Below are 12,091 nucleotides of genomic sequence, written 5' to 3' on the forward strand. Positions count from 1 at the left end.
GTGAGAAAAGGGTATCTTTCCATTAATAGCCTCTTTATGAGCCCAGCCTGGAAAAAGCTTTCTAAAGCCACTTTGGATACCTTCCCCGTGTTTTTTGTAATCCCTCTAAATTTTGTCATTTTCATTGAAATATTAGACATACAGATGTTTTTGAAATTTTTATTGATTTTCAATGAAGAAAATCCTCCATTTCCTCCTCTGCTAAGTAAAGAAAATTACTTTTCACTTTATTAAAAAAAAGCAGCTTACTTTCACGAATTTGTATCTTCAAACGTATCTATTTTTAAAGGAATTTGTGAGGCAAGACATGAAAGTCCATCTGTGTTTTGGCACCTACAGGTAGGCATAGGTGAAACAAAGAGGACTGATCTCATGAGGCTGGAAGGCTGGGGCTTTCTCATTCTTGCTACAGAAAGAAAAGTCTGTACCTGTGTAGGTGAGGTAGGACCAAGGATGTGGAACCATCATTTTCTAACCCATTTTTCAGAACCCCACACAAGGCAGTACAATTATATCAAATAAATATTTCTGCATCCTTCTAAAAGTTTGCTACAATTTTATTACTACACATTGCATTTTGTCATTGATCTAAACACTGATGACAACCAAATTATTTGCAGAACTCTTATTCTGTGCTTGTTGCTTTTTGTCTCTGGGGACCTCAGGTAATTTGCCTAATCTGCCTGAGCGTCATTTTCCACATCTTTAAAATGGGAGTGTAACAGCCATTTATTTGTTCAGTATCTATCTAGCAATAGATTTGATTATGAAAATCAAACTACTCTTCTCACAAAAAGCAATAGAAACAATTCTAATCAGTGCCATCAGGGAGAAACAGCGGGTACCCTTCCCCTTCCTCCCTGAACTTGAACATAAAGGGTAAAATGACTGCTTTTACCAAATCCTGAAATTGAGGAGTTCTGAGTGGGAAGTGATATAACTGCCATGCAAGGAAGAAATGGCCTGGTGAAAAACAATGACTGGATAGCAAATCCTCGAAACCTTGAAGGGCACAAACCCTGGGAGCTGTAGGAATGGGTGGGAGTTGCTTAGTTCCTCATTTCACAGAGCCCAGAACTTTGCAGGGTCCGTGAAAGACACTGATAGCCTAGTATAGCCACCCAACGTTCTGGAGCATTCCTGGGCTACATGGCTGCTGAGTCACAATGCTGTGTGTCCCAGAGTGAGAGCACCGGGACCTGGGGTGACTGTGCATGATGCCGGACAGGAATTTCCTGTTCCGTACCTTTTGCTCTCTCTCTCTTCCTGCAATGAAACAACTGGTCGGACTCCAGTGGGGAACTCCGCACTTATATTCTCTGGCAAACCACACACCAGGCAGCTCTAGCTGACTGGTGAGAGACAGGACTCTTATACGAATAGATAATAAGAGAGAAGGCTGCCTAGGACCTTGGGAATCACAACCAGCTCGTCCTCTTAATCAGGACATTAAACAGCTAAAGAAAATATGCATCAGATGAAGAAGATTCCCAATACACAGCGTTGGTGGTTGTAGCCAGCAATGTCGAAGGACAAGGCACACTCTGGTAGATGGGAGCATTCTGGTGGCCTTAAGAGTTTGCTGCTGAAGGGCTGAGACATTTTATTGGGCCTTGAAACTAGTCAGACCTCTTCACTCACAAAGGCAGACAAGGCAGATGAGCTCACTCAACCTGTATTCTAACTTCCTAACTGAGAGACTACGAGACTGAAAATACGTTTCTCAGGAAAAACAACAAGGTCGTCCTGTATAGCACAGGGAACTATATTCAATATCCTGAGAGGAACCATAATGGAAAAGAATATTAAAAAAATGCACATATATGTATAATTAAATCACTTTGCTGTACAGCAGAAAGTAGCCTAACACTGTAAATCAACTATACTTGAATAAAATAAATTTAAAAAATTATAATCCTTGAAAAAGAAAATACATTTCTTAAACTCTCTTGCAGTTAGGGCTCCAGATGTGGTTTTAAAAATGCCCATCAGATGCATCTGTGTGTCACTTAAATCAGAAATGCAGCTGAATGGAAGCAAGGGTGGTTATAGACACTGTGGTATTTTGCTGGTATGGATGCAGCTGCAGAAGCAGAGACCTCAAACTAACAGTCGCAAGAGTCATTTTCTGATCTCCAAGTGCAGCTAGTTAGGGTGAAGGCTTCCTGAAATCCCCCCACCCCTCCTTATGAGCCAGGGGTCTGGGTTTTTCTGTAAATCTCTAGGCCCAGCCTAGAACTCAAAGCTGAAAATTAAAAATTGCAGTCATGCAGCCAAGAGGCTGGCAGGGAGCATTAGACAGAAGTAGGTAAGAAACAACAAGGAATGGGGAGGGAAGATACGTTCAGAACCTTTACTTCAATCGTGGTTAGTTGGTGTTTAGGACTTTAGGAGTCAGTATGAGTAGATGGAGTGATTTGGCCTACAAGGGGGGATATTTTTCAAGTAAGTCCATGACTTGTGCTATATTTATTATAAAAGGTTTTCTACCCTCAACTTTTATAATTTCTAGGGAGCAGAAAAATACTCTGCCACATACATCTGGGCACAAAGGAGATGCTACAGAAATATGAAAAACTTCAGTTCTGCAATTGCAGGCTTTCTGTAATTAGGTTCACATCAGTAGTTCTCATAAGCCAGAGGTAACAAGAAAAGCAATATCAGGCATTTAAAATAAAGACTTCATCATACATACATATCCTTAAAGATACATATATGGTGCTACGAGCAGGGCTGAAATGTTTTCTGCATTCTACAACCTGATGAAATAAAAGCAGCAGCTCAATATGCCTGTCAGTTCTATAAACATGGTGTAGTTAATGATCACAGAAAGCAGGGTGGGCTAGGGACCTTGAAGTTTTTCTTTCCAGTGTCAAAGTTAGTATTTTTTGCTTTATTTTAAAAGTCTCTTTTAATTAGGGCTATCAGCATCCATTAGTGTATGGAGTTCAATAGATGTGTTAGAATTTTATAGATTATGAATCAGTGCTGAGACTGAGGTTTAGGCAATAGTTAAAAGTGACCCCACCCAAGTGTTCGGCACCTACCCTCTTACCGGGGATAAAAAAAAAAAAAAAAAAAAGATTATTTTACAGTGGAGGAGTACAGAGAATCTTAATATATGAACTTGATCTTTAGTCTCCCACATGTCAAATATTAGCTAGTGTTTGGTCTCCAGCCAAAACATGCTAAATGTCTGAATGACAGTGTGACTTATTAGGTAAGTTTGGCCTTCTTAGAGTTTATGCAGGAGTGGCAACTAATATCTCTTAAAAGTGTCCAAAATAATTGGCCTGTCTGTTCTGTGATTCATTTGGGGTCCCTTCATAGGCACAACCACTTCAAAAGAGAAATACCACCGAGGACACCTGCAAACAGCTGTATCTGTAAGTGAGTTGCATGTGTTGATGTGTTGTCTTCTCCAAAATAAAAGACTTGGTTCTGTTTCTTCCCCCAACTATCTACATCCTGAGCACTATTTTCCCCTTGACTTACACAATGAAATTGGAAATGCATTTATCTTTGAAAGTGGACATTTTTTCTTCTATGGTAGAACAGTTACATCAATTAAACATGTAAAAGTCTGTATTTAAATAAAATGATAATTGCCTCATTAATGTAATTAATGTAATTAATTAATGTAATTAATCTATTCAAAATAAATAATATATAGTATTAAAGCTTCCATATACAAATTATATTCTTTAGGATCATATTTGTTCTATTTATTAAACAGAATGTTACTATTATAAGTGTAGCAGCACATACTTATTAACTACTCACTCATATAGAAGTGTATAAAGAAGAAAGCTTACCTGTAATTCTTGTGTTGCTGCTTTTCCCGAACCCCAAACCCTTGAAAGTCAGGTTGGATCACAGCTATGAGGGTTATTACAATAGCTCCCAGTGAATCATGCCCCTGTGTATCCAGCCCTTGAGCAGTCCTCCCACCTCCTCACATTGTTGTCGGGTTGACCACGACTTGCTTTGGTTGATGGAACATTTGCAAACTTGATGCAAACACAAGCTTAAAAAATGCCTGGAGTGTGCTTCTCCTGTCTTGCTTCTCTTTGGAACCCTAAACTTCCATGTGAAGAATCCTGGGCCAGCCCACTGGAGGATGAGACACCATGTAGACCCAGAGGAGGTGGCCCAGCTGAGCCCCATAGACCAACCCCTCTGGCGAACTATGCCTGGAGAACCTCCCAGCTGATGCAGAGAATCATGAGAAACAATAAACCTGTGTTTTAAGCCACTACATTTTGAGGTAGGTTTTTATGCAGTAATTGATACAATGGCCTTAAGAATTATAAATGGAGTTTAGGGGGAGATGAAGTTTGGGCAATCCAAGGGACTAAAAGTGGGTTACCTTAATCGCCTATATAAAACCGTATAATGCTATTTAGTTCGGTACTTGTATGATCTTAAGGTTTTTGTTTGTTTGTTTTTAGTTATGAAGCAAAAGGAAACTGAAAAAAATGAACATAACTTACCCCATACCCCCATAAATACTGCAAAGACTAGGGTTCCAAAACTGTCAAAGAGGCACAATTTCTGGAAAATACAATAATAACATATACATGAATCATGTTCTTCACTTACTAGGATTCAGCAAATATGAACTGCTTTGTATATGCTACAGTTTGGGAGTTTCTTTTAAAGCTGTTACCTAGTTTGACAATCACTGTATCTACTACATACTTACAGATGAGATTTCTCATTCTCTTGAAAGCAAGCAGCCTCTGCTGTATTTACCAGAGTACATTTTCCAATGGAATCTTTCCATATCATGATAAAGAAATAGGGTCAGCTGCTAAGACCCCATGCTGTTGAAAGCTTCTAACATACTTTTGAAGAACAGCCTCTTTTTATGGACCATGATAGTGAATTTGAGGAAACAGAATGGCCCTAAGAGTACAATGAACTCCAAACAACTTTCAGATTTATGATTTGCATCTGATTATCCAACCCTCGTCAGAGGGCAAGTTCCTGAATTCCTGCATTTCTTGTTAAGAGAAGCACAAAGCTGGGGTTTACTTTGAGATGGCTCTCCCCCCAGGAGACAGCTCTGTTTCCTCAAATCCAATGATGACTCTTCTACCATCGCTGATGGAAGCTTCCTTTAGGATAAGGAGGCATAGATGCTTTTGCTGACATTACAAAGGGTACAATGATCATGAAGGAATACATGACATACTCTATTTACTAGTTCTGCTAAGTTTCCCCTTTTTGCTAGTATAAAAATAGTCTATCTCCCTCTATGAATTCCTGGAAGATCTTCCAATTAGTTACCGATTTTTCATTAGTGAGCATTTTTATATCTCCTAAAAAGGTCTATTAAGTTAGTGGAAAAAGTGGCAAAACATAATATCAACTTTATGATAGATCTTATGAAAAGTAAAGAAGACATGATAGAAAAGGAAGCTGCAGGCTAAAAATAAATAAATAAATAAATAAATAGCAAACTTTCCAGTGCAAAAGAAAATTCAAATCTGCTTCTCAGAAAAACTCAACTTTTTTTTAAGTTTCTTTCTGTGTTGCCCTTTATACTGATATAAAATGAGTAAACGTTCATCTACATAAAAATACGTTATGTTATTTTTGTAAAATAATATCCACCCACCCATCTTCTTATACATCCTTTTTCCAAAGCATATAGATGCCCTCAATCATCCACATATACCCTGAGCAGAAAGCACAGACCCGAACTGTCTGTCATTCAATTACTCCTCTCAAAAATCCAGCTCCAGGAAGACAAAATTAATAAATGAGTGATCATTCTGGGGAACAATGCTCCCCACCTATTTATTCCTCTACTCCTGGGACTCTATGGAACATGATTTCAAGTCTTTTAGCTTTGACTCTTACGGAACCATCTTTTCCAAGCTGTCTTTTAATGTCATACCTTATCCCTTATTGAAAATTACTGCAGGAAAAGTCCTAAGAGAAACATTTCTGCGTGTTATAATGTTATTCTTGAAGATTCTATCCAATGTTACTCCTCTTCTAGGAATCAATGCAAACCTCTCTCTATTTGATACCTCCCTATCTGCCCTGACACCTCCACCCTCACTCCAGAAAGAGAAAATCCTATTATGCTGAGAAAAAGCCACTGGAAGCACATCTGTCAATGTTAGAGGGGGAAAAAAAAAAGGAGCAGCAAGACAAGGCAAGTTTACTGCTAATGCCAAGCTCACCCCAGCTGCGTAGCTCAAGACGAGGGACGTGCCTTGCACTCTTATGAGAGGGAGTTAGGTGGCTTGGAGGAAGTGACCATTTTTGCCACTTGTGTAAGGATCAAGGAACTGAGAGAAAGAAGAAGATGGCTGGCTGGCCTCTCTGCTCTCCGTGCCCCAGGAGCAACATGGAAGCAGGAAGTAGGGAAGAAGATAAGCAAAGAGCTTTCTTGGTAAGAAGCTTAGCTTAGCTTGCTTGGCGGGATGGCACAGAGAGGGAAAGCTGGCTGTGTTAACAGCGGCCCCAAGTCAGCATACTGCTTTAGTCAGGTGGAGCAGGAAAGAAGAGAGAGCTGTATACGCAGGCAAGATGATTTTAAGCAGACGAACCAGTTAGAAACTAGAAAAGTGACCATTTGCTATGCTTTCTTCCTGCAAAGGAACAAAATCAAAATTTTATAACAGTGTATTTCAAAGAACTAAATATTATACCTTAACCATGTTTCCTCTTTATCTTGCCAGCTAAAAAGCTAAGAACTTTATTTAATGCTCAGTCACAAAAACAGTATTAACCCTGATTACTTCCATAATTGTTTCTTCATTTCCTTGATCCTGATTTTCTATTTCTATTTCTAATTTGTTAACAATTCTGGCATACATGTCAATTAGTGAATACTCCATCTCTTTCCAAAAGGAAAGAAATGGATATAAAAATGTATAATTGAAGAAATGATTGAATTAACCAATAAGCAGAAAAGCATGAAAAGGTGCTTCTCTTTTTCTCCTTTTTTACCTTATTTTTTCATTTCATTCTTTTACTCATATTCTTTTATATGCTTCCCTCCCTTTGTGAATCACTCTGACAAGACTCAAGGGATTTTTTTGGAAACTGGAAGAGAATGATTCATTTTTTTCCAAAACAATGAAAAAAAAATGTACACAGGGACATATTTGAAAGTCATGTGCTTAAGGATGGCTAGGTGGAGCAGAAGATATGAAAAAAAAGATGGGGGTGGGGTGTGTGAAAAATAATTTCTTAAGGAAAATGGAATTTCCATTTGTACTTTGTGGAGTACAGTTTGCCTCTGGTATTACCGTTGGCACTTGCCTTAAATCTAGTGCCTGGCGATACACACTAACTAGTGACCTTTATGAGTCAACATCACTGGAAGGCACCTTCTCTCTTACTAGCTCCAAGTCTTTTACTTTGAATGATCTATGATAGATATTTATAGTCTAGAACTTGTGTTGGTTGGGGGGGGATGGGCAATGAAATGTATTTTAATTCATAAATTAAGTGTAGAAATCCATGTGTTGACAATACCCTGCAATCACCTTAATTAAGGGGTGGAATAATTTTCCAAACATAGAGTTCAGTTTGAGAGTGAAGTGCCTGGTACTACAGTCAGCCACTGAAGAACACGGTAATAGCAAGGAAGGCAGATTTGCTATCATTTTCTGGCTTTGTCAGTTACTAGGCGGGTGATCTTGAGCAAATCATTTAATCTCGCAGATCCTCAGTGTTTAAATCTGTAAAATGGAGGTAACACCTGTTCTGCCTGTCTCACAGTGCTGTTTTGTGTGTCAAGTAATGATATAGTTACAAGAACTTTGCAAAGTATCAACTATAAAGTGGCATCACTATCTTAGCAGTGTATTCAGTTAAAATAAGACTTACGCAGAGTAGATCAGAATATTCTGAGGTCATATAAAGATTCCTAAATTTTCATGGCAGAACTAGGGGACAGAGGAAAGATCAAGACAACGGAAACTACTACAAACATCAAAGTTGTCAGGAAAACTCTCTGAAGCAAGCCGACCATCTTTCTTCCTGTCTGGCGTTTCTGGCATGCCTTTCAGTAAGCTCTCTCCAGTCTCAGTGCTTTTCCTAAACCTCCTGGATTTTAAGAAGTCATATAGCTCAAGATCATCTGCATGTATAAGGGGAACCAGATGTGTTTTGTGGGAATGTTTTGAGACAAAGTGAATAGCTGTTACCATTTGCAGACAAAATCTTTCTTATGCATTTTTATAAATACAGTCTAAATCTGACCAGCAAGGTCTTTAAAATTCCAAGCAGAGTTTCAGCACACTTCCTAAGTGGGAAAACACAAGTACAGATTTCAGGTTTCCATTCACTTGAATTAAGGAAAATACTTATAATAGTAAACCTATTAAATAGTATTTATGAGATAAGCCAGGTTTGAGATTTCTGCTTTGATTACCTGAAATACTCAAATTAGTTTCAATTCCACAGTTCCTCACTGACCCTTCAGGAGATTTTAGATAAGGCTTTTAATTTCAATTTATTATTTGTAAACAAGGAATAAACGCATGCATTTTATATCTATCTTTCAAAATGAAGATTTAGTTGACAATTACCTTTCTAAATTCCTCAGAGGAAAAAATTATAATCGCTATGTTGTACTAAAATTTTTAGAAGAAAAAAAATCTTTCATTACTTGTAAACGTTCGGGAAAAAAAATACCTTTGAGGACTCGCAAGTAATATTGAGTTTCCAGAATGGACAAAGCTTATCACATTGAGGGCACATTATGATCTTGCCGCCAATATCAGGATCACAAACTTCTTTGCTAAAGAAAAGAGAAAAATAAAATTTAATTAAAAAAAAATTAATGAACAGAACTTTCTTTCTACCATCATGATAAAATCCAATATCCATTCATGATAAGAAAACTAAACTAAATTCTTATAAAACTAGGAATGGAAATGAACTTCATTAACCTGATAAAATCTTACTACATAAAACCTATAAAAAAACATTCTACTTAATAGTAAAATGGTGAAAGTATTTCCTTTACATCAGAAACAAGATGATGGGTCCCACTATCATCCCTTCTTTTCAGTGGAGGTCCTTGCCAGCACAGTAAGTAAAAAAAAACAAAGATAGGAGGAATGGCAAGGAAAGAAAACTCCTATCACTAACAGATTACATAATTGTTTATATGGACAACTCAATAAGACTTGCAGATGAATTGTGAGAATAAATGAGTTTAGTAAGTTTGCTGGACACAAAATCAGTATACATAATATATATAGGGTCACAAAAAGAAACTGTGTCTCTAAAGACCTGCAACAGTTTTTAAAACACCATTTTTCAATCGCTTAAAAAATATGAAGAGCCTAGGTATAAAAATCTAATTCAAAATGTATGAAATTTATATGGAGAAAATGGTAAAACTGTTCTGGAAGAGTAAAGAACCTATATAAATTGGGTATATTATCATGTTCATAATTTGGAAGAATCAATACTTGAAGATATCATTTCTCCCTTATATGAGCTGTAAATTCAATAGAAGAGCAAAGCCTCAGAACACTCAAGACATCTCTTAAAGAACAAGGTGCTACTGGGATAGGTTAAGAAAAACTGAGCAAGAGAACAAAATAAAGAGTTCAGAAAGAGACCTCTGTATACACCAAAACTGATGTATAACATGCAGGGTAGGCCCAGCAAATTAGTAAGGTAAGAACTGATGTTTGAATAAATAGGGCTGCTGCAATGGAATATCACAGAAAAAGGTGAAATTGAATCACAAAATCCTATTATATACAAATCAATTCCAGGTGGAAAATAAAAATGCAATAGTACCAACTTATTTAAAAAAATGAAAATTAAATTAAAAAGACTATCTAGATAACCTTGGGGTAAGGAAAAATTCTACTAATGAAAAACAAAAAAGCTTAAATCATAAAGGAAAATATTAATACATTCCAAATCTTTTAAAAGTAAGAACTTCATTAAAACACCATGAAGAGAGGAAAAAAAAATAGTCACAGACTGGTAGAAGTCTTGTAACACATAAAAATGACAAAGGACTACTCACAAGAGTATTTTTAAAACTGCTACAAATTAATAAGAAAAAACCAACAAACTAACAACAGGTTACACACTGCTCACTCTAGGAGAAGCCATGCAGATGGACTCTTAACGTGAATGGGACTGGAGTTGCAGAATTAGTTGGCCCTGCAAATAACTCAGTAAAAAATAACTGGGCATGAGAAACACTTCTAGAATATCTGAGTAAAGATCTTGGAAAACTTGCTCCTCTGTAAAGCAAAGACACTGGCAAAATCTGTCAAAATTAACCTCTGCAGAACTGTGGAAATTAAACAAAGTCTTCCAGCAGTCTGAGGGGTGCTTATTTGAGGAAAAATAGCTGAATCTTTTCCATAAAATTTGGGGCATTTTAACTTGACTTATTGCCATCCCCATAACCTCAGCTTCATGGTGGCCTTTAAAACCAACAGTCTCACAACCAAGGTAGCCTAGCAGCCACTGAAGGGGCAGAAGTGGTTTGAAGTTACCAAAAAACCCATTCCCAGAGAGTTGTCACTGTTTGACCTATCTCAAGCTCATGCTGTGCAAATAGCCCTATCCCCAGAGTGTCTGTTGAAAGTAATTAGCAGGAATTATTTAACATTACAATTGCCTGAGGCAATGACACCAATAGAGACTAACAAGATGCTGATTAGAAAACTTAGAAGGAAAAATTGGGTAATGAGATGTTCTGGGGGTGGGGGTAGGGTTAAAAAGCTCCAACAAACTCCTAGAATTGTGGACAGTGCATATGACCAGCAAAGACCTGAGAAAACCTTAATCTCTCAACTCTGGCTGACCTTGAGGTTCTGCATAAGCAAGAAGTAAAGGCTAAGGAAGACCTGCAAACTGCCTGCTGGAGTGCTGAAGGTATTCCCCAACAAACACAGAGCCACTAGGCAAAGGCTCAAAAAAATGATTGGTTCCAAGTATTTAAAGAAATCACTGTCCAATCATTAGCTGACAACTAAGCTTTTGTACACAGATCTCATGGCCATGCATGATAAAGAATACAGACTTTACAGAATTTGCTCAGGAAAATAACTAAATAAATAGCAGCAGCACAGCAATGACAACAGAAGCAACAACAAACCCTGAGGAGGGGGCAAATCTGGTTTCCAGATCTGCCACAATATTTTAAATGCCCGGTTTTCAACAGAAAATTACAAGATACACAAAGAAACAGGAAAGTTTGGCCATAACACAGGGTAAAAAAGAAGTCAATAGAAACTCCCTGAGGATGTCCAGACATTGGAATTACTAGACAAAGACATAAATAAGCAATTATACATATGTTAAAGAACTAATAGAACCCATGTTTAAAGAATTAAAGTATGTGAACATCTCGTTGTACAGAGAATATCAATAGATAAAAATTATTTAAAAGACCAACTCGAAATTTTAGAGATACAAACATAATGACTAAAATGAAAAATTCACTAGAGAGGTTCCTCTGCAGATATGAACTGGCTAAAGAGAAAGTCAGCTAACTTAAAACTAGGTCTATTGAGATGATCCAGTCTGAGAAACACAAAGAAAAAGGAATGACAAAAAATGAACACAGCCTCAAGAGATGGGTGGGACACCATCAACAATACACATAATAGGAGTGCCAGAAGGAAGGAGGGAAAGAAATGGGCGGAAAGAATATGTGAAGAAATAATGGCTGAAAAACTTCCCAAATTTGATGAAAACATTAATTTGTACATCCAAGAAGCTCAACAACCTCCAAGTAGTATAAACTTAGAGATATCCAAACATAGGCACATCAGACTCAGTGTGTCAAAAGACAAGAAGAGAGAATTTTGAGAGCAGAAAGAGAAAAGTGACTCAACATATACTAAGACTCCTCAGTAAGATAAGCAGTTGATTTCTAATCAGAAACCATGAAAGCCAGAAGGGAGTGGGATGATATCACCAAAGTGCTAAAGGAAAAGACTGTCAATCAAGAATTCTATATCCAGCAGAACTATTCTTCAAAAAATGAAGTCAGTTTAATTAGGTCCCATTTGTTTATTTTTGTTTTTATTTCCATTATTCTGGGAGACAGATCAAAAAAGATATTGCTGCGATTTAT

The 12,091-nt window shown here is 37.3% G+C and overlaps 1 protein-coding gene across 2 annotated transcripts in view; it reads right to left on the minus strand.

Moving 5' to 3' along the window:
* Positions 1–12,091, minus strand: part of ANO6 (anoctamin 6) — a 209,948-nt gene that overhangs the window by 46,174 nt on the left and 151,683 nt on the right. For both annotated transcript variants that reach the window (XM_057556242.1, XM_057556243.1), the window contains 2 exons: positions 8,665–8,770; positions 4,494–4,554 (listed from right to left, as the gene is read on the minus strand). In XM_057556242.1, coding sequence (XP_057412225.1) covers positions 4,494–4,554; positions 8,665–8,770 — 167 coding nt within the window. The remainder of the gene's footprint in view (positions 1–4,493; positions 4,555–8,664; positions 8,771–12,091) is intronic.

The sequence above is a fragment of the Balaenoptera acutorostrata genome, chromosome 11 (genome assembly GCF_949987535.1).
Source record: "Balaenoptera acutorostrata chromosome 11, mBalAcu1.1, whole genome shotgun sequence".
NCBI classification, from domain to species: Eukaryota; Metazoa; Chordata; class Mammalia; order Artiodactyla; family Balaenopteridae; genus Balaenoptera; species Balaenoptera acutorostrata.